The 24055-nt window shown below is 45.7% G+C and overlaps 1 protein-coding gene across 1 annotated transcript in view; it reads right to left on the bottom strand.

The window, feature by feature from the left end:
- Positions 1-24055, bottom strand: part of WHAMM (WASP homolog associated with actin, golgi membranes and microtubules) — a 60756-nt gene that overhangs the window by 14882 nt on the left and 21819 nt on the right. Inside the window, exons 3-4 of the mRNA XM_030189606.1 lie at positions 16786-16936; positions 3097-3266 (exon numbers count right to left, since the gene is read on the bottom strand). Of these exons, the coding sequence (XP_030045466.1) occupies positions 3097-3266; positions 16786-16936 (321 nt within the window). The remainder of the gene's footprint in view (positions 1-3096; positions 3267-16785; positions 16937-24055) is intronic.

The following is a 24055-nucleotide window of genomic DNA, read 5'->3' as shown; positions in this document are numbered from 1 at the left end:
GTCCAACATTGTGTACAATTTGGACACAGTGCAAGAGTTGAGATGTATGGTCATTGATCACACAGTCCCCTCACGAAGGGGTGGCGATTTGGATAGAAGACTATTGCAGCAAGAAAATTTCTGGATCTATCATTTAGATACGCTGGAACCGAAGGGCCTTAATACATATGTACACTGGGGATGTTTTATGTGAACGCAATTTTGATACCAGGCTTTTCTGGTAAAGCAACTAGTTATAAGACGCCGCCGCAATTTGTTTTATGTGGCTGAACACTGAGGACGTGGTCGAGTAGATGTGAGCCTCCGTCCTGAATGATTGAGTGTGATAATGCAGCGAATGAAGCTGACAAGCGTTGTCTTTTTTCAACAGATCCAGTGCTATTGAACTGAAGATCCCTTGACAAAGCTTGAAAGCGAAACAGGCACCTGTCGGGTACAGTGAGTCTAGAGCACAACGGATTATTCAAATAAGTGAAGAATCAGCAGTGTGTGTGCACGTCAGTAATTAAAAACAACCACAAAGAAATGTAAAAAATGCAGAAAATATGAAAAACAAATAGTAACACGATTAGTGAGAGTGTTCACAAAAATATTTGTTGCACACATTGGACAGAAGGGGGTTTTGGCTGTGATTAAAATAGTCACGTGAAGGGTTTCACCCGTAAGGTGGGTGTATTATAATATAAGTCATCCCTGTGACAGTATGAGACTTTCCCCTTAAAAAAACACAAAAAAACACAGTTGTGCACTCAAGTAGTAACTATCTACCATTTTGTATTACTACACCAGTGGGACATGATTTCATTCAAAAATTGCTGCTGAAAATATAAACCACACATCACACTATACCATGATATACTACTACAATAAGACCACTGGGTAAGAGGAACATGTTATGGACAAGCTATCTGTACAGCATTTTCAGTCACGCCACATCTTTGCTCTGGGAAATCCTCTCTGCTAGGATCATGCTACAAGTAAGCAAGAACCCCTGGAGTTGAGGTGATAAAAAAATCATCTTCCTACTCCCCCCACCCCACCCCTCACTATACACACTGTCCCTTTATCATACAGGGAAAGTAGCTTGAGAAAAGCACACATAGGATTTTTGTAAGTTTGTTTTCCTCTAAGCACGATTTTCAGTCCTCACAGGACGTTTGTTAAGTTGGATATTTCTTCAATGTTCAGAGCTACATCATCACAGCGGCAAACCAATACCCTGAGCTACCAGATTGATCTGCATGTGGCAGATTCTCCCTCCACCCCAATTAGGTGCCCAGGGACACAAGTGCACATATCACTTGCAATATCATCTGCCTCCTTAAAGGGAAAAAAAATACAAACTAGTATTGAGGGATGGGCAAACAAAGGACTAGATTCTATATATCATGCTTAAAAAAAATCAGTACCGAAACAAAATACACCTTATAAGTCTAAATTTCTGCTCAGTTTACAGAATACGCCAAGCGCCTATCCGCGCAACTAAATTTAGTTGCGAGCAGTTATGCCAAGTAAAACCTTGGTGTAAATTCCGACGCCTAAATTATGCGCAGACGCAGTGGATTCTATAACGTGCATAAATTTTAAAAACATCCACAACCTGCTCATTCCACGCCCATGGCCATGCCCCCTTTTCAACTATGCAACTTCGAATTTACGCACATCATATTATAGAATACACTAAGATAGTTCTGCCCATAAATTCTAATTAAAGCTAATTGTTACGTGGCAATTATCGGCGCTGATTGGCTTAAGTAATTAAACAGTACACACAAATCCAGAATATGACTGGATTTGCACACCCAACTCATGCTATATAGAATCCGGGGGGGGGGGGGGGGATTTTCATATCCATGTTCGCTATTTTGCATTGTTAAACAAATGTCATTACAAGTGCACGCCAAGGGGGAAATTCTATAAATGGCACAAAATTCACTGCAAAAAAAAAAAAAAAATTGGCGCTGAACTGTATACTATAGTGGGCATTTCGGGATTGGCGGCCGTTAAAGAATAGTGTGTAGTGCAGGGTTTTATGCTAAACTTGGGATGCATGGAGTTATACCAACTGAAACCAGGTGTAAATCCCGGCACGCAACTTAGATGTGGATTCCCCAAATTCTGTAACACTGTGTGCATTTTAAGAGAATGCTTCTGGCCCTTCCATGGCCATGCCCACTTTGCAGATCCATGTGGAAATACTTCGGTGCTATTCCACAAATGGGCACATAAGTGTGTTTCCACGAGGATCTAAGTTACTAAGTTTATTTAACATCTGTCAGCCTGCACATCACACTATATATCTGAGCAGCTTACAAACTAAAGAGAGAGAAGAGTGATAAGAGATAGGGGAAAGGAGTGGAGGAGAAGAAGGACAGGACAGTAGGGAGAGGGCAGAAATGGAACTACAATATATGATAGAAAGGTTGGGCATTAGATGGAGACAGCAAGGGGGTGAGGAAGTAGATCTGCTGTGTCTGCCCTGCTTTGGCACCTTGCATCCATTAGAATGCTTTTTCATGCCGAAAACTTGGTGCAGAATAGCACCTAACATTTGGCACCATATATAGAACTTGCCCCTGAGTGCAAACAGTGCGGCCTTTTCTTAAAGAGGGCACATTATTTACACGTAGTGCACACTCTTTTCTGAGACAGTTCACGTGCACAACTGTTCATACATACATGCATGCCCCTCAAGAAAGAATGCACACTCTTAACCGTGAATATTTGTTTTCAATGACTGCTCATCCCTACTAGTATGTGGCCTCCACAGACTAAAGGACAGAGAGAGACATTAAGAAACTAAAATGCCTTCCTTCGTGAAGAGAGCACTCAAAGAAACACAGATTCTGCTATATTCTCCTTGCTAAATCACATTGGCTTATGCTGAACTACAAAGTAGTACAAAGGAAAAAAAAACACATGCTGTAGATTCACAAACACTATTACACACAAAATAATGGGAAATACACCTTTAGTACAGGCCCCTTATTTCCTACCACCCCTTTCCCTCAAAATTACAGAAATACAATTGAGAGGAAGTAGGCAATCTCTGAGCACCTCATCCTCATCTATTTGTCTTGTGCAATTGACACTTACATGTTGTCGAATCTCTGACCGTTTGTGATTCAGGCAGAGCTCCTTTGCTCTCATGTGCTGAAGAGTCTCTTTTGCTAACGTGTACTTCAACTTCTCCAATCTAGGCACAGCTGAGGCCCATGTGGCTTTCCCAAATTTCTTCCCATCCTGCTCCATCTGCTTGTGCATTGCTGTTGGATGGAAGTTGACAAAGATTAAGTACTACCACAGCAGAAATAGGTGAATCGGGGGCAATTCTAGAACAGAGAACCTCCATTTAGGCACTTGGAGAGTGCACAGTAGGAGCCTGGTCTATAAAGGAAGGCAGGCGCCTAATTTCCTTTATACAATACCAAGTGTGTCTATACCAGGTAACACTAACATTTAAGCATATGCACTAGACAGCGCTTAGGTGAGATTCTAGGTTTTACACACACACATGTATTCCAGTATTTTAAACATTTAGGCACATACCCCCAGAATCTTTATATGGCACCTAGATTCCACGAAGAGATATGCGCGTAATTTTTGTAACAAGGTAATTAGTGTTTTTAATGAGCACTAATTGGCAATAATTACAATTTATGTAGGGAATTGCTAAGGGTTTTCTATAAAGAACTGCGCTTACATTGCAAAGCACACAATTCAAAATAAACGTGCATAGCTTAAAAGGTACAAGTTTATGGGCATTCCAAAATTATCTACACGCACGGATTTACACCAGGTTTTTATTGGCATAAATGGATGCACATAGATTTAAGCACTACAGTATTGACTAAGTGTATTCTATACACCATGCCTAAATCATATAGCATATGCTTAATTCTGTGCAGATTTTTTAGGCACCATATATAGAATCTGGCCTATAACACACGTTAATGTTAGCACCTTGGGTATTGCCCCCCCCCCCCCCAATGCAGCTCAGAAACCATGACTCTAGTTAGTTTGGTGGCTTAGTGGTAGCTGAATGTGTTATGTAATGTTTGTACTACAAGTGTTCATTTTATAGAGCTAGTATGGGAAGGAAACTTGATTTGAATTTCATAGAGTTCACCTTTTGGTTGTAATTCTGTTTAACATGTGTACTCTGTGATAAGTTTCCCTTATATATATATACATATACATATATATATACACACACACACACACACACATGTAAAAGGGAAACTTACCACAGAGTGCACATGTTAAACAGAATTACAACCAAAGGTGAACATAGCGAATGCTACATACCTGTAGAAGGTATTCTCCGAGGACAGCAGGCTGATTGTTCTCACTGATGGGTGACGTCCACGGCAGCCCCTCCAATCGGAAACTTCACTAGCAAAGTCCTTTGCTAGCCCTCGCGCGCATGCGCGGCCGTCTTCCCGCCCGAAACCGGCTCGAGCCGGCCAGTCCAGTATGTAGCAAGACAATACACTTCAAGGGAAGACACAACTCCAAAGGGGAGGCGGGCGGGTTTGTGAGAACAATCAGCCTGCTGTCCTCGGAGAATACCTTCTACAGGTATGTAGCATTCGCTTTCTCCGAGGACAAGCAGGCTGCTTGTTCTCACTGATGGGGTATCCCTAGCCCCCAGGCTCACTCAAAACAACAACATTGGTCAATTGGGCCTCGCAACGGCGAGGACATAACTGAGATTGACCTAAAAAATTTACCAACTAACTGAGAGTGTAGCCTGGAACAGAACAAACAGGGCCCTCGGGGGGTGGAGTTGGATCCTAAAGCCCAAACAGGTTCTGAAGAACTGACTGCCCGAACCGACTGTCGCGTCGGGTATCCTGCTGCAGGCAGTAATGAGATGTGAATGTGTGGACAGATGACCACGTCGCAGCTTTGCAAATTTCCTCCATGGTGGCTGACTTCAAGTGGGCTACCGACGCTGCCATGGCTCTAACATTATGAGCCGTGACATGACCCTCAAGAGCCAGCCCAGCCTGGGCGTAAGTGAAGGAAATGCAATCTGCTAGCCAATTGGATATGGTGCGTTTCCCTACAGCCACTCCCCTCTTGTTGGGATCAAAAGAAACAAACAATTGGGCGGACTGTCTGTGGGGCTGTGTCCGCTCCAGATAGAAGGCCAATGCTCTCTTGCAGTCCAATGTGTGCAGCTGACGTTCAGCAGGGCAGGAATGAGGACGGGGAAAGAATGTTGGCAAGACAATTGACTGGTTCAGATGGAACTCCGACACAACCTTTGGCAGAAACTTAGGGTGAGTGCGGAGGACTACTCTGTTGTGATGAAATTTGGTGTAAGGGGCCTGGGCTACCAGGGCCTGAAGCTCACTGACTCTACGAGCCGAGGTAACTGCCACCAAGAAAATGACCTTCCAGGTCAAGTACTTCGGATGGCAGGAATTCAGTGGCTCGAAAGGAGGTTTCATCAGCTGGGTGAGAACGACATTGAGATCCCATGACACTGTAGGAGGCTTGACAGGGGGCTTTGACAAAAGCAAACCTCTCATGAAGCGAACAACTAAAGGCTGTCCTGAGATCGGCTTACCTTCCACTTGGTAATGGTATGCACTGATTGCACTAAGGTGAACCCTTACGGAGTTGGTCTTCAGACCAGACTCAGACAAGTGGAGAAGGTATTCAAGCAGGGTCTGTGTAGGACAAGAGCGAGGATCTAGGGCCTTGCTGTCACACCAGACGGCAAACCTCCTCCAATGAAAGAAGTAACTTCTCTTAGTGGAGTCTTTCCTGGAAGCAAGCAAGATGCGGGAGACACCCTCTGGCAGACCCAAAGAGGCAAAGTCTACGCCCTCAACATCCAGGCCGTGAGAGCCAGGGACTGGAGGTTGGGATGCAGAAGAGCCCCTTCGTCCTGCGTGATGAGGGTCGGAAAACACTCCAATCTCCACGGTTCTTCGGAGGATAACTCCAGAAGAAGAGGGAACCAGATCTGACGCGGCCAAAAGGGAGCAATCAGAATCATGGTGCCTCGGTCTTGCTTGAGTTTCAACAAAGTCTTCCCCACCAGAGGAATGGGAGGATAAGCATACAGCAGACCTTCCCCCCAATCCAGGAGGAAGGCATCCGACGCCAGTCTGCCGTGGGCCTGAAGCCTGGAACAGAACTGAGGGACCTTGTGGTTCACTTGAGATGCGAAGAGATCCACCAGGGGGGTGCCCCACGCCTGGAAGATCTGTCGCACCACACGGGAATTGAGCGACCACTCGTGAGGTTGCATAATCCTGCTCAACCTGTCGGCCAGACTGTTGTTTACGCCTGCCAGATATGTGGCTTGGAGCACCATGCCTTGACGGCGAGCCCAGAGCCACATGCTGACGGCTTCCTGACACAGGGGGCGAGATCCGGTGCCCCCCTGCTTGTTGACATAGTACATGGCAACCTGATTGTCTGTCTGAATTTGGATAATTTGGTGGGACAGCCGATCTCTGAAAGCCTTCAGAGCGTTCCAGATCGCTCGCAACTCCAGAAGATTGATCTGTAGATCGCTTTCTTGGAGGGACCACCTTCCTTGGGTGTGAAGCCCATCGACATGAGCTCCCCATCCCAGGAGAGACGCATCCGTGGTCAGCACTTTTTGAGGCTGAGGAATTTGGAAGGGACGTCCCAGAGTCAAATTGGAGCAAATCGTCCACCAATACAGGGATTCGAGAAAACTCGTGGACAGGTGGATCACGTCCTCTAGACCCCCGGCGGCCTGATACCACTGGGAGGCTAGGGTCCATTGAGCAGATCTCATGTGAAGGCGGGCCATGGGAGTCACATGAACTGTGGAGGCCATGTGGCCCAGCAATCTCAACATCTGCCGAGCTGTGATCTGCTGGGACGCTCGTACCCGCGAGACGAGGGACAACAAGTTGTTGGCCCTCGCCTCTGGGAGATAGGCGCGAGCCGTCCGAGAATCCAGCAGGGCTCCGATGAATTCGAGTTTCTGCACTGGGAGAAGATGGGACTTTGGGTAATTTATCACAAACCCCAGTAGCTCCAGGAGGCGAATAGTCATCTGCATGGACTGCAGGGCTCCTGCCTCGGATGTGTTCTTCACCAGCCAATCGTCGAGATATGGGAACACGTGCACCCCCAGCCTGCGAAGCGCCGCTGCTACCACAGCTAGGCACTTTGTGAACACCCTGGGCGCAGAGGCGAGCCCAAAGGGTAGCACACAGTACTGGAAGTGGCGTGCGCCCAGCTGAAATCGCAGATACTGTCTGTGAGCTGGCAGTATCGGGATGTGTGTGTAGGCATCCTTCAAGTCCAGAGAGCATAGCCAATCGTTTTGCTGAATCATGGGGAGAAGGGTGCCCAGGGAAAGCATCCTGAACTTTTCTTTTACGAGATATTTGTTCAGGGCCCTTAGGTCTAGGATGGGACGCATCCCCCCTGTTTTCTTTTCCACAAGGAAGTACCTGGAATAGAACCCCAGCCCTTCTTGCCCGGATGGCACGGGCTCGACCGCATTGGCGCTGAGAAGGGCGGAGAGTTCCTCTGCAAGTACCTGCTTGTGCTGGAAGCTGTAGGACTGAGCTCCCGGTGGACAATTTGGAGGTTGAGAGGCCAAATTGAGGGAGTATCCTTGCCGGACTATTTGGAGAACCCACTGATCGGAGGTTATGAGAGGCCACCTTTGGTGAAAAGCTTTCAACCTCCCTCCGACAGGCAGGTCGCCCGGCACTGACACTTGGGTGTCGGCTATGCTCTGCTGGAGCCAGTCAAAAGCTCGCCCCTTGCTTTTGCTGGGGAGCCGCGGGGCCTTGCTGATTCGCACGCTGCTGACGAGAGCGAGCGCGCTGGGGCTTAGCCTGGGCCGCAGGCTGTCGGGAAGGAGGATTGTACCTACGCTTGCCAGAAGTATAGGGAACAGTCTTCCTTCCCCCGAAAAATCGTCTACCTGTAGAGGTAGAAGCTGAAGGCTGCCGGCGGGCGAACTTGTCGAATGCGGTGTCCCGCTGGTGGAGAGACTCTACCACCTGCTCGACTTTTTCGCCAAAAATGTTATCCGCACGGCAAGGCAAGTCCGTAATCCGCTGCTGGACTCTATTCTCCAGGTCGGCGGCACGCAGCCATGAGAGCCTGCGCATCACCACACCTTGAGCAGCGGCCCTGGACGCAACATCAAAAGTGTCATAAACTCCTCTGGCCAGGAATTTTCTGCACGCCTTCAGCTGCCTGACCACCTCCTGAAAAGGCTTGGCTTGCTCAGGGGGAAGAGCATCAACCAAGCCCGCCAACTGCCGCACATTATTCCGCATGTGTATGCTCGTGTAGAGCTGGTAAGACTGGATCTTGGACACGAGCATAGAGGAATGGTAGGCCTTCCTCCCAAAGGAGTCTAAGGTTCTAGCGTCCTTGCCCGGGGGCGCCGAAGCATGTTCCCTAGAACTCTTAGCCTTCTTTAGGGCCAAATCCACAACTCCAGAGTCATGAGGCAACTGAGTGCGCATCAGCTCTGGGTCCCCATGGATCCGGTACTGGGACTCGATCTTCTTGGGAATGTGGGGATTAGTTAATGGTTTGGTCCAGTTCGCAAGCAATGTCTTCTTCAGGACATGGTGCAAGGGAACAGTGGACGCTTCCTTAGGTGGAGAAGGATAGTCCAGGAGCTCAAACATTTCAGCCCTGGGCTCGTCCTCCACAACCACCGGGAAGGGGATGGCCGTAGACATCTCCCGGACAAAGGAGGCAAAAGACAGACTCTCGGGAGGAGAAAGCTGTCTCTCAGGAGAGGGAGTGGGATCAGACGGAAGACCCCCAGACTCCTCGTCAGAGAAATATCTGGGATCTTCCTCTTCCTCCCACGAGGCCTCACCCTCGGTGTCAGACACAAGTTCACGGACCTGTGTCTGCAACCTCGCCCTGCTCGACTCCGTGGAACCCTGTCCACGATGGGGGCGTCGAGAGGTAGACTCCCTCGCCCGCATCGGCGAAGCTCCCTCCGCCGACGTAGTCGGGGAGCCTTCCTGGGAGGTGGCCGCGGTCGGTACCGCACGCGGTACCGACGTCGGGGACCTCAACCTGGGCGATGGGCCAGCCGGCGCCACGCTCGACGGTACCGGTGGCGCAAGCACCGCCGGTACCGGAGGGGTAGGGCGCAACAGCTCTCCCAGAATCTCTGGGAGAACGGCCCGGAGGCTCTCGTTTAGAGCGGCTGCAGAGAAAGGCTGAGGGGTCGATGCAGGCGTCGACGTCAGTACCTGTTCCGGGCGTGGAGGCTGTTCCGGGCTGTCCAGAGCGGAGCGCATCGACACCTCCTGAACAGAGGGTGAGCGGTCCTCTCGGTGCCGATGCCTGCTGGGTGCCGAATCCCTCGGCGACCCAGAGCTCTCGGTGCCGACACGGGGAGGAGACCGGTGTCGATGCTTCTTCGATTTCTTCCGAAGCATGTCACCGGAGCTCCCCGGCACCGACGAGGAGGACGTCGAATCCACCCGTCGCTTCCTCGGGGCCGAGACTGAAGAAGGTCGATCTCGGGGGGGCTGTACCGCAGGAGCCCTCAGGGTAGGCGGAGACCCACCCGAGGGCTCACCGCCACCAGCAGGGGAATGGACAGCCCTCACCTGCACTCCACCCGATGCACCACCGTCCGACGACATCAGCAGACGAGGTCCTGGTACCACCGACGTCGATGCAGCTATCCGATGTCTCGGCGCCGATGCAGAGGCCCGATGCCTCGATGCACTCGATGCAGGGGCGGCCGAGGAAGATGGTCTGGACGCTGACGACGTCGATGCACTCGAAGATCCCGGTGCCGATGCCGACGAAGAGCCCGAGAACAACACGTTCCACTGGGCTAGTCTCGCTACCTGAGTCCGCCTTTGAAGCAGGGAACACAGACTGCAGTTCTGAGGGCGGTGCTCGGCCCCCAGACACTGAAGACACGACGAGTGTCGATCAGTGAGCGAGATAACCCGGGCGCACTGGGTGCACTTCTTGAAGCCGCTGGAAGGCTTCGATGTCATGGGCGGAAAAATCACGCCGGCGAAATCAAAAGCCGAAATGGCGAAATTCGAAGCACCAAATTTAGAGGGAGAAAAAATCTCGACCGAGGCCGAAAAAAGGCCTACCCCGACGACGAAAGAAAACTTACCGGGGCAAAAAAGCTGGAAGTACGGGGAGGATTTACACGAAACCCGGCGGGGGGTTTCCGGAGCACTTCCCGACTATGACAAAACTTTCCCGAAGGAAAAAAACACGTTCAAACAATTGGACGCGCGAGGTCGACTTTCCGGGGCTCGACACGGCGAAAACACGACCGTACCGAGTGCGGACAAAAGAAGACTGGCCGGCTCGAGCCGGTTTCGGGCGGGAAGACGGCCGCGCATGCGCGGTGCGCGCGGGCGCGCGAGGGCTAGCAAAGGACTTTGCTAGTGAAGTTTCCGATTGGAGGGGCTGCCGTGGACGTCACCCATCAGTGAGAACAAGCAGCCTGCTTGTCCTCGGAGAAATATATATATATATATATATATATATATATATATATATATATATATGACAGTTGTGAAATAGATTTCTCTGCACATCAGTCAATCAATATGCTTGTCTTTTCAATAGTCCACTGATACTCGCCTTTTCCGTATAGTAAACATTTTTTCTGTTAATATGTCTGCTTTCAAGTATAAAGGATATATATTGTTTTATCTTATTTTATCCTTATGAATTTTTGTTCTTTGGCTGTATTTGAAATGTATGTCTTAATTCTTTTCACTATTTGATCTTTTAATGTATATATGATTTTTAATGCTTCATTATATATGTATAAAATATTTATGTATATAATTTTTTTTGTGACCCCTGAGGCAGATGCCTTCGTGCGTCGACACATGGACCGTGTCAGGTCCCTTGATTAATCAAGAAAGCGTTTTTCCCAGCATTATCTCCCGAGTTGGTTCAGTCTGTGGTCAGCCTCTACTCCTCTTGTGTGTAGAGGTAGCAACCACATTGCTGGATCAGGTCCCATCACACCCTACACTGGTTGAAACAACACATAAAAAGGGGGAACCCGACTGTAAAAATGTAAATTTACAACACATAGGCAATCAGGTAACAGCCTTCAAATGACTATAAACAAATGATTCATACAAAACATTTTATTTATTTAATCACATCCACCAGTCATAACATTAGAACAGCCATACAGGGTCAGACAACTGATGGTCACCTAGCCCAGTATCCCGTTTCCAGCAGTGGCCAATTCAAGTCACAAGTACCTGACAGAATCCCAAATAGCAGCAACATTCATGCTACCAATCCCAGGAACAAGCAGTGGTTTCCCCCATGTCTATCTCAATATCAAGACTATGGACTTTCCTCCAGGAACTCATCCAAACCTTTTTTAAACCTAGATAAGCTAACTTCTGTTAACACATCCTTCAGCAACAAGTTCCAGAGCTTATTCATTGAGTGAAAAAATATTTCTTCCTATTCATCTTAAAAGTCTTACCACATCATTTCACTGAGTGTCCCTTAATCTTTGTACTTAAAAAAAACAAAACAAAAAAAACCAATCATGTTTACCCATTCTACACCATTCAGGATTTTGTAGACCTCTATCATATCCCCCCTCAGTTGTCTCTTTTCCAAGCTGAAGAGTCCAAGACCTCTTTAGCCTTTCCTCATATGAGAGGAGTTCCATCATCTTAATCATTTTGGTTGCCCTTACTTGAATCTTGTCTAATTCTGTTATATCTTTTTAAAGATACAGTGACCAGAACTGCACAATATTCAAAGGTGAGGTTGTGCCACGAAGCAATACAGAGGCAGAATAATATTCTTTGTTATTTTCTATTTCTTTCCTAACAATTACTAGCATTTCGTTTACTTTTTTGGCTACCACTGCACACTGGGCAGAAGATTTCAGTGTATTGTCCACATTAACTAGATCTTTTTCTTGGGTGTTGACTTCCAAGATGGAACCTAACATCAGGTAACTATGATTTGGATTATTCTTCCCATGTACATCTCTGCATTTGTCTACATTAAATCTCATCTTCCATTTCCAATGAGAATCTTTTTTGTATGTGATTCTGGATACCCATTTCTTTTATTTTCTTTAAAAAAAAAGTTTTCTTACTTTTTTGGAGTTTTTAAAATTTTGTTTTTAAATTTCTACGTTTCTTATATTTTTAGGGTCCTTTTATACACAGTACACTGCCCTGAAGTAGATGTTACACCTAGTTTATATGAAGCCGCTTAAACAGGCATCTCAACAAAACATGTTGGGCTTTTAACACTTGTGCTGGACTTTACTAAGTCACTAGCACGGCTGTCTGTGTGCTAATGCAGACACAGCCCATTGACTTTGAATGGGTTGTGTTGGCAATGCTGTGTGGAAGCAGCTAGCGCAGCTTAGTAAACAGACCCCTTGATGATTTCAATCATGATAGATTAACAGTGGACAGTGATTGCATTTCTGTTAATACTATTTATGGGGGTCTTAGCTTGAGTTATCTGCAGCAGGGCCCATTTTATTCCTATGGGCCCTGGTGTAGATAACTCAAGCTAATCTTTAGTAAAAGACCCCCTATGTTCTGTGGCAACCCACCATATTGTATGATTTTAAGAATGTAAATGCTTCTATATGTATCTTACTAATGGATGTGATTAAATATCATTTTTGTATTAATCATTTGCTTACGGCCATTTGAAGACCTTTACCTAACCCTATGTTGCCTGAGGATGCTGAGAAGGCAGTGTCCTCATGCCCTGATGGCTGGATTTACAATCTATGACATAGGGTATCAAAAGCAGCCCTGGCACACGGCTCCCGGCCTTGGGGCCAAAGAGAAGACTAAATAGTGGGAGGAAGGAACTACAAAAACCAACAGAAAAGAACCCACACAAATACAAATGAAGAGGGGTGGTGTCAGAATCCCAGCATTGCAACTGGTAAATAAAGGAAAAAGGAAAAGAAAAAGGTGACAAACAATGGCCCCTTCTGGTAACTAGGAAGTGAGGAGAGCTACTGAGATGAGAGAATTCCAGGACTATCTTGTGCAGTTTTCCCATTCTGTGTCTATGGGGGAAAAAAGTTTAGGAAATCAGGCCTGTCATCTCACTGCTGTTGCTGTCTACTCAAATGTAACTGGGTACTAAGAGTAATGCTCTTTCCTCCTCCTTCCCATACACAACTGAGTTTTCACCCAAAGACAGCAGCCAATAAAACAAAACACTATACCAATACTGGGATCCCATCTAGATAAAGGATGCAATAGAAATCCCCAATTATTGGTATAATTCATATAGGCATTTTAGGAATCAAGTCCTGCTCAGGGCTCCCTGCTGGAGGCACAGTAGATCCAATAGCTTATTCGTGAGTGCTGAGAAAAGAGTCTGGATCATCATGTAATTCTCCCTGATGGCTGTGAACAAATCACAAAACAATTTGCGAACTGGTTTTGTTCTTTCCTATGACTGCTTTTCCTTTTAACAAGGGATTACAGGATGAGTACACTGAAATGCTTTTCCAAGCATGCAGAGTCCTTGAGTACTTTTCTATCAAACACTGGTGTTAAGCAGGACAGCAGATCTCCCTAAAGGTTTGCAAGTCACTGACCTGATCCATTGCAAACAGCTGGTAAAACGGCCTCAAAGTTTCTCGGTGTATATTGCACAGCAATGACATTATAATTTCCCTAAGCTACAAATGGCACATGGGCCAGCCTAACCAATAGGCAAGACTAGGTGGTCACCTAGGGCAGCAGCATATTGGGGGCAGAAAAGAGCAGCTGCAGTCAAAGCAAAATAATAGATACTGACAGCCAGACAACAAAAAGAACCATCAGGATGTTCGTGTGATAATCATGATTGTTGAGTTTAATTATCAAAGGGTTTTTCTTTTTTTTTTTGGGGGGGGGGGGGGGGGGGGGGTGCTACAGGCTAAAGACTTGAAAGTTAATGGGGTGGGGGTGGGGAATCATAATGCTGAAAATTTTACCTAAGATGCTCACTGCCCTTGCACTGGTTCAGTATGGAATAGATACAGGATTTTCAGACAGTGAGATCCTGTCCATGTACTGTGCGAATTCACTCACTGTCACCCTTTTAAAAAAAATTATTCTAGCCTCTGAATAGCGTGATCAGGCAAGTTCCAAACCATTTATTAAAGGATGAGCCAGACACTATGCTTGAAACCATGATATAACCAGCACAAAAGTAGGTCAGTCTGAAAGGTTCTCTGTTTCATGCTAATGGTCCCCTCAGGACTGGATCCAAGTGCAGTGAGAGGAGGTTGCTGAGAATGAAAAGAACAGACTATAACTTAAAAGCCCACAATAAGAATGTGGACTTACTTCAAAAACCAGATGAACAAATAAGGTCTGTGTTTTACTTTCTCTGCTTCACTGCAACCATAAGCCAGACACGGATTAAACACACCGACAATGCAAACTTACATGTGGCATGATGTGAGGAAATAATTGGTTTGGAATTAACTCAAATCCCCAAAATGTATAGGACAGAAGTTACCACTGCTTGTGTATTTGAAAAAGAAATGGTTTCTGGTCATGAAGGCAGGGTGGGTACTGGCCACTTACACAAACACTCAGACAAGCAATGAATAGTAAACTCTGGAATTCATTGCCAGAGAATGTAGTAAAAGTAGTTAGCTTAGTGGGGTTTAAAAAAGGTTTGGATAGCTTCTTAAAGAAAAGTCCATAAGCCATTACTAAAATGGACTTGAGGGAAATCCACTGCTTATTTCTAGGATAAGCAGCATAAAATGTATTGTACTGTTTTGTGATCTTGCATGTAGTTGTAACCTGGATTGGCCACAGCTGGAAACAGGATGCTGGGCTTGATGGACCTTCGGTCTGTCCCAGTATGGCAGTTCTTATGTCAATATTGTTTCTTATTATTCTTTCCAACTTAATGGATGTTAGAATGAAATTAATTTCTTAAATATAAGGATTCAAGAATGTCTGTCTGGGAGCAAAACAACTCTAAAAATTTAACAGAATGTGACAACATTTGGAATTTGAAAAAAAAACTGGTGAAGACATTGAGTTTGAAAATGGATCGGACCAGTCCCAACTAGGTGTTTCAGAAAATAAAGTCCCCCAAACAATGGCCCAATTCATTTCTATGGGAGAAGGACTTCCAGCTTCTGCAGCATGGAAACACTGATGTACTGAAAGAGAGGTTAGGGAACTTCCTTTTCCAACCCCCTCTTCCCTCATCTATTCTCCCCATCACAGACACATACCTAGCCACCCAAGGCACAGACACCGACACGCTTACACACACAAGCATGTAGAGTGACTAGAAATAACTCCATGAGACAGCCCACTGTGCCACCCTCCCCCCGCTGCTGCCACATTTCTATCCCTGCTGGATTGCCCCTTCATGATTCAGATGCGCCACATGAACTTTATCCTACCATTATATCACCTTGTATTTGTTTCACTGGAACCGGCAATTGCCTCCCGGTACTATGTAAGCCACATTGAGCCTGCAAATTTGTGGGAAAATGCGGGATACAAATGTAACAAAAATAAATAAAATAAATAAAAAATACATTCTACTGTGAAACCTAGTAAAGGAACTATATTGCTTTCTTAATGGTTGCTGTATATGTCGACACCTGGTGACTGAATCATCTCTCAGCTCTGGTCCCGCCCTTGTGGAAACAGAAAATGAGGGCAGAACCAGAGCTGAAAGAGAAGGGAAGGCTGAAGCACCGAGCCTGCTCGCCTTTCACTGCTGCTGCTGCTGCCGGGACTGAGCGAGGCGAGGTAAGATGAGTTTTAAATTCTGGAAGGCAGGAAGGCAAGGATGGAGGACTCTTGAGGGAGAAGAGTGCGGGCAGGTCGGGCTGGAACCGGAAGTTCCGACGGTGGGAAAAATATTGGGGGTGCTCGAGCACCCACAGAGTCGGCGCCTATGATCTAAATCCAAATCTACTGTGTCACAACACACATGGAGTAGCTGCCTAGCTGTTAGAGCAGCAGCTGAGAACCTGGGAAGCCAGAATTCAAATCCTGCTGACGTTCCTTATGACCTTGGGCAAGTCACTTCAGGTCTTTAAATGCTGACCACAACCAGCTGAATTAGATGTGGATATTCAGTGCTGCCCTTATCGGGGTACCAGGACTATGGGAACCTGGAAGTTATACGGATTACATCCAATATTCAGCACTGGTACCTGAATAGATATCTGAGCAAGTCAGGGCTGCTATTTATACAATCCTACTTGCACAGTTATCCAGCCACTGACAATACCAGAGATGCCCGCAAAATCCTGGCTTCACCTCTGCTCTGTCAAAGCACTAAATGGATAGTACCACAGCGGTCTGTGCTGTCAGCGGCACTATCTGGTTAAAAGCCGCCAAATATCAACATGGGAGTCAGTAAGCAGGATTTGACTGGGTAGAAGTCTTCCTGCCCAGTTAAATCCTGCTGAATTTCTGTTTTATAATTGTTTCTTAGGCTATTGTTCTGTATAGTGCATTTTTTTCTAGCAAAAAAGGTGCTGGTACTCACATACCGGGCCACCCTTCAAGGGTAGGGTGATCACTGAGGGACCCCACCCCACAATAGCCAGTCCCATGCAACCAGTCACAGAATCTATGACAAGGCAGAATTGCTGTGTAGAGCCTGAGCTCTTTCATTAAAACTTGGGGACCATGGGTCAATTTTAGCAGACAATGGAAAAGGTGCCGGTACTCAGTATCCCCTCAAAAAAAAGCCCTGGTTTTTTTAATAGAAAAAGCTAAAAAGGTCCTTTCAATTTCAAAAGATGCTTACCTTCCAGTGCTTTTACTGTCTCCTTAAAGTAATTGACAGTGATATTCTGAATGGAGCATACTGCCTCTTCAGCCTGTCTGGTCCATTTTTCAGCCTCTTTCTCCAAGGCTTCTATTCTTTTAGGGCCCAGTTCATCAATCTTCAGGGATTTCTAGGTTTGGGAAATGCCAACTCACATTAACATTCAAGTTAAGATTCGTTTACTGTAGCTTATTCCTGTGTCAAAACCCACTAAGTCCATGGTATTTTAGTAGCTTTGTGTTGAATACTCTATGCAAAACTCACTCTGTCCAAAAGCTACTACCTATTTTTCTCAACAATGTTGCTGATGGACTGAATGAGTTTTGGAAAAGTGCTCTTCAGTTAAGCTCTGACATTTATTGCAAGAGAATGCTACATTGGTGTAGCAGGCTTTAAAAAAAAAAGTTTGGACAAGTTCCTGGAAGAAAAAGTTCATAAAACATTATTTAAGGTGGACTTGGGGGAAAAAGGTCACTGCTTACTCCTGAGATAAACAGCATGAAATCTATTAGTCTTGGGATCCAGCCAGGTACATGTGATCTGGATTAGTCACTACTGGAAGCAGGATGCTGGGCTTACTGGACTTTCAGCCTGTTCCAGTACAGTAAAGCTTATGCACTTATCTAGGTGGTGGAACCTGCTCTACACCAGATAAAAAGTCATCCTCAACAGTCTAATTTCTGTTCAGCAGTCTTCTCTTCACAGTCCGTCCAAAGACCCCACAAAAGGCCAAAAAGCTCTCTTTTCAAGAGTTTTCCAACAACCTAGATTATTTAGAACGAGTATGCAAATCTCCTGAGGTTTCAGAACAAACTAAAATTTGATAGGGTTCCTGCCACAAAGTCCTTCCTCATACAGAATGCCTTATGCACTAACAGAATTTGGAAAAATCCCTTGCTGAGGGTCTGTAGAATCTGACTTACTCTGTGCCAAATAAGTTACATCTCCCAAGTCCAAGAGTGGTAATGCTGGAGGGCAATCCTGAGGTGGAACCGCTGAAAGGAGCTAAAAATGGCAGCAGTTCTTGCCAAAATCAGATTACTCACCAGCTCTGACAAAGTGCCCACAGAAGGCTCCTAAACAGAAAACTCCAGCCCTTGCACATCAGAAAGATCTCCCAAATTACCTGCAACCGCGACATTGACCCTTCTAGATGAGCCCCAGCACTTAGAATGTTCCTACTGTGCTATCCTAGTAAACTGTCATTGCAGAACCTCCCCCCCCCCCCCCCCCAATCCAGATATTCAGCGCTATTTAACTGACCAGGAACGGCTCCTGCTAATATTCAGCAGGAGATAGCTGGTTATCTCCGTGAACATTTCTGGTTAGCGCCAATATTCAACGTTGTATTAAGTGGTAGGACCATATAAATATTAGTCCTATCTTCAACCACTAGGAACTTAACCGGTTAGCGCTGAATATCAGCTTAACCGGTTAAGTTCTGGTGGCAAAAAATGAAACTGGATATTCAATGCTGGACCTCGGAAACAGACAGGCATTGATTATCCGGGGTCAAAGCCATCTGCTGCACTAATGCGGGCTGCCTCCCACAAGCTATCGGCACAGTATCCGAAATCGCCTGTGCAAAACAGTCACCCACGACAACTCCAAGGCCAACTCTCTCCTTCACCAGATGATTAACAGGCAAACTGGATCTCTCAATTAGAAAGGCACAACACAGCTCTTAAGAGACGTTAACCTTAGCTTTTGGACAGAGTGAGCTTTGCGTAGAGTATTCAACACAGAACTATTAAATTATCATGGACTTTGTGGGTTTTTGGTTTGCTGTGGAAAACCTTAGCCCAAACACTCAAGGAACCTTTCAAACAAACACAGAAAAGGGCTGAGGAACATTAAAAAAAAAAATCTTTATACTTAAGTTTCAAATCGGGGCAATGGGGGAGAGGAAAGCGAGAAGGGAGAGACCTGGGACCCCCAGGTGTGACACCCCAGGGTTAAACGTATGGCACAATCATAAAATTCTCCATCCTGCAACCACATCCTATGTCCTCCTTAATATTCCCTTATACCCCATCTTGAGCACTGCATTCTGCTGAGCAATGCCTCACTGTTTATTCATTTAAAAATGTATACTCCGCCTATCCTTAGGCGGTTTACATTTAAAAAAAAAACCCCACATACGTAAAAATACAAAACAGCAAACTAACCAAGCACTACATAAAACAAATTATTACAAACATCTATTCACACTGGTCTTTCCAGGCTCATCAGAGTGCTAGTGGCTCCTGCAGGCAGCATCTCCCCTCCTCTTTTGTCTATCTTCCTGCTCCTCCTTCCATCTTTTGGCGGACGATTCCCTGTTAAGTTCCCACTTTGTTAAGCTTTTCTAATACTAATTGATTGTACACTGCTTTGATTTTATTGAGAAAGGTGGTATATCAAGAGCCTAACAAACATACAAGCCTTAGTTGTTTGTTTGTTTCTTTTCTTTTTTTAAACCCCCTGAAGTTTGCCTTTTTTATTCCTTTTTAAAAAGATAAAAGACTGTGCAAAAGTATCAAATTCCTACCAAAGCATGCCGGGCTACAAAGGATAGATGATCTACTACCTGCTGGAGACTGAGAAATACTGACTGGCCATGGGACTGTACAGGATATTCTTAAAGGATGACATTATAACTCCACCTGTTGGCAAGAGAGTATAACCCAAGTGTCTGGACTTGTCTGGAGGGATGATCAGGAAACACCTCAATATCTTCCCTAAGACTTGAGCACTCAGAAATTGTTCTTAAATTACCTCTTAAATATTTAGCCAATAGGAACAAAACTGAAGCATAATCAAGACACAAAGGAGCCTATTTATTAAAGGTTTCTTCCAGTGTGTACATCAGAAAATGCCTTATAGATTGATTGCATTGCTTATTTTCACCTCTTACTAGAGAAGGGATTCTCAACCCAGTTCTTAGGGCGTACCCAGCTAGTCTGGTTTTCAGGGTATCCCCAATGAATATGCATGAGATAGATTTGCATGTAATGAAGGCAGTGCATTCACCATGGACATCCTGAAAACGTGCCCCAATGATTGGGTTGAGAACTCCTGTGGTCAAGCGATACTATTGAGAAGCAGAATGAAAAAATGAATTGAAACGTGTAGGCCATACATTGTGCTAGTGTGGTAGTAGCACTCTAACCCCACCGTAGCTCACACACTGTTGCACAGTCCTTTCTTTTTTTTGTCCTCTTCAGTTCTAGTACCTACTCATCAGTACATAATGGACTTCATACCTGTCTGAAACAATTAGAAATGCTAGAGATGGCACACACGGCATAACAGTCCCTGCCTAGCTTAGGAGTTGAAATGAGATCACTTAAAGACATTTCCTTAGGTGTTCACTTTGTAACAGACTGCAGAAAAACTGCAATCCCTATTTTTCCACACTGAATTAAGGCAACCTCCCTACCTACTTCAAATGAACATTTTCCTAGCCCTGCCCTTAGTTGAACATAGCCTGGGCCTCTCATATTAAGTTCTAAACTGCAACCGCGAGGACATCTTAAGCAGCACAAGTAATCACTGTGAAATGTATTCACAGTTATTCATCTCAATGCAACTTAGAGCAGCAAATCAATAGAGAAAAACTCTAGCACTCTCCAAGATAATGCTATTATCTCGCAAGTCAGTATTTCAAAAACCAGTACCTAACAGTCATCTAGGGAGGCCATTAAGCTTAGTACAGAACAGTGGCTGTGTTGCAGCCAATACTTTGAGAAAACTAACTGCAGACAACAATGCAGTGCTGGAAAACTTATAAGAACAAATGAAAAGAGACAACCTCCACAGATCAAAGATTAATTGCCTACACTGTATGACTCCTGTTATATTCTTGATGCACTTCACAAACTTGCAGTAGGCACATTCCAGGCCGCACTGAATATCAATCGCAAAGAACTACTGAGCTAAATTTAAATAAGTCTAACACAGAAGACTTGAAGGGCAATTCTGTAACTTGACACCTAACGTTAGGTACCAAGTGCACCTATATCTTATAGAATAATAGCACTCACGTGTGTCAGAGGCACTAATAATTTGTAGTTACACATGTAGGTTCTAGGCGCTATTCTATAATGTAGATGCCAGTTGCTTCACGCACAATTTCAAGGGGGACGTGCATGTGGGTGGAGCACGGGCAAGCCATGAGCTTGTCACCAAGTGATGTATACAAGTTATAGAATACTATCAGTTGCACATGTTGCATGGTCTTTTCATGAATCTTCAATAAACATCCACAGTACTGAAACAGTACTAGTTACTGATGTCTAAATTCAAACAAATGATTGCAACTGGCAAGAACATACTACTTCTACAATTTGACATGTCTAGTGCCTTCGACATGGTCGACCACGGAATACTACTACATATCCTTCAGTACTTCGGAATTGGAGGCAACGTTCTCAATTGGTTAAAGGGGTTTCTAACCACACGATCATACCAAGTGACATCTAATTCGACTACATCAGCCACATGGATACCTGAATGCAGAGTTCCACAAGGATCTCCCCTCTCACCAACTCTATTCAATTTAATGATGATACCCTTGGCCAAACTACTATCAAACCAAAACCTCAACCCATACATATACGCAGACGACGTAACGATCTACATCCCATTCAAACAAGATCTTAAGGAAATTTCCAATGACATCAACCAAAGTCTACATAGCATGCATACATGGACGGATGCATTAAAGCTGAAACTCAAAAAACCCAATGCTTAATATTCACCTCCCAACATAACACAAACAAATTCACCACCATTAATCTCCCAATCTCGGACACCCTAAAAACACCCTAAAAATTCTTGGAGTTACCATTGATCGACACCTAACACTTGAGAACCATGCGAAAAATACAACCAAGAAGGTGTTCCACTCAATGTGGAAATTAAAAAGAGTAACACCTTTCTTCTCAAGGACCGTCTTCCATAACCTGGTACAATCAATGGTACTCAGTCACCTAGAATATTGCAACACACTCTACGCTGGCTGCAAGGAGCAAATAATCAAGAAACTTCAGACAGCCCAGAACACTGCAGCTAGACTCATATTCGGTAATACAAAATATGAAAGTGCTAAACCCTTACGAGAAAAGCTACACTAGCTCCCACTTAAAGAACGCATCACGTTCAAAATATGCTCCCTAGTGCACAAAATCATTCAAGGAGATGCCCCAGCCTACATGTCAGACCTGATAGACTTACCACCCAGGAATGCTAAAAAATCATCCCGCACATTCCTAAATCTTCACTTCCCCAACTGTAAAGGTCTAAAATACAAACTAACGCATGCGTCAACCTTTTCATACTTGAGCACACAATTCTGGAAAGCGCTGCCAAGCAAATTTAAAAACGACGTATGAACTAACTTCCGCAAATTACTGAAAATCCATCTCTTTAACAAGGCATACCACAAAGACCAACAAATGTGAACTCCTCCACATATATCCAGAATAGTCCTAAATATCTGCTTGTTGTACTGCTATCATGCTTTATCTTTATAATGTTATCCAAGATCCTACTGTAATACTAAATGTCTATTTTCTTATATATGTCCACCATTCATGATGTATTGTAAGCCACATTGAGGCTGCAAAAAGGTGGGAAAAGCGAATGCTACATACCTGTAGAAGGTATTCTCCGAGGACAGCAGGCTGATTGTTCTCACTGATGGGTGACGTCCACGGCAGCCCCTCCAATCAGAAACTTCTCTAGCAAAGTCCTTTGCTAGTCCTCGCGCGGCCGTCTTCCCGCCCGAAACCGGCTCGAGCCGGCCAGTCCAGTATGTAGCAAGACAATACACTTCAAGGGAAGACACAACTCCAACGGGGAGGCGGGCGGGTTTGTGAGAACAATCAGCCTGCTGTCCTCGGAGAATACCTTCTACAGGTATGTAGCATTCGCTTTCTCCGAGGACAAGCAGGCTGCTTGTTCTCACTGATGGGGTATCCCTAGCCCCCAGGCTCACTCAAAACAACAACCATGGTCAATTGGGCCTCGCAACGGCGAGGACATAACTGAGATTGACCTAAAAAATTTACCAACTAACTGAGAGTGCAGCCTGGAACAGAACAAACAGGGCCCTCGGGGGGTGGAGTTGGATCCTAAAGCCCAAACAGGTTCTGAAGAACTGACTGCCCGAACCGACTATCGCGTCGGGTATCCTGCTGCAGGCAGTAATGAGATGTGAATGTGTGGACAGATGACCACGTCGCAGCTTTGCAAATTTCTTCAATAGAGGCTGACTTCAAGTGGGCTACCGACGCTGCCATGGCTCTAACATTATGAGCCGTGACATGACCCTCAAGAGCCAGCCCCGCCTGGGCGTAAGTGAAGGAAATGCAATCTGCTAGCCAATTGGATATGGTGCGTTTCCCTACAGCCACTCCCCTCCTATTGGGATCAAAAGAAACAAACAATTGGGCGGACTGTCTGTTGGGCTGTGTCCGCTCCAGATAGAAGGCCAATGCTCTCTTGCAGTCCAATGTGTGCAGCTGACGTTCAGCAGGGCAGGAATGAGGACGGGGAAAGAATGTTGGCAAGACAATCGACTGGTTCAGATGGAACTCCGACACGACCTTTGGCAAGAACTTAGGGTGAGTGCGGAGGACTACTCTGTTATGATGAAATTTGGTGTAAGGGGCCTGGGCTACCAGGGCCTGAAGCTCACTGACTCTACGAGCTGAAGTAACTGCCACCAAGAAAATGACCTTCCAGGTCAAGTACTTCAGATGGCAGGAATTCAGTGGCTCAAAAGGAGGTTTCATCAGCTGGGTGAGAACGACATTGAGATCCCATGACACTGTAGGAGGCTTGACAGGGGGCTTTGACAAAAGCAAACCTCTCATGAAGCGAACAACTAAAGGCTGTCCTGAGATCGGCTTACCTTCCACATGGTAATGGTATGCACTGATTGCGCTAAGGTGAACTCTTACAGAGTTGGTCTTGAGACCAGACTCAGACAAGTGCAGAAGGTATTCAAGCAGGGTCTGTGTAGGACAAGAGCGAGGAGCTAGGGCCTTGCTGTCACACCAGACGGCAAACCTCCTCCACAGAAAGAAGTAACTCCTCTTAGTGGAATCTTTCCTGGAAGCAAGCAAGATGCGGGAGACACCCTCTGACAGACCCAAAGAGGCAAAGTCTACGCTCTCAACATCCAGGCCGTGAGAGCCAGGGACCGGAGGCTGGGATGCAGAAGAGCCCCTTCGTCCTGCGTGATGAGGGTCGGAAAACACTC

The sequence above is a fragment of the Microcaecilia unicolor genome, chromosome 1 (assembly GCF_901765095.1).
Source record: "Microcaecilia unicolor chromosome 1, aMicUni1.1, whole genome shotgun sequence".
NCBI classification, from domain to species: domain Eukaryota; kingdom Metazoa; phylum Chordata; class Amphibia; order Gymnophiona; family Siphonopidae; genus Microcaecilia; species Microcaecilia unicolor.
The sequence above is the reverse complement of the archived record's forward strand: the minus strand, read 5'-3'. Positions and strand labels throughout refer to the sequence as shown.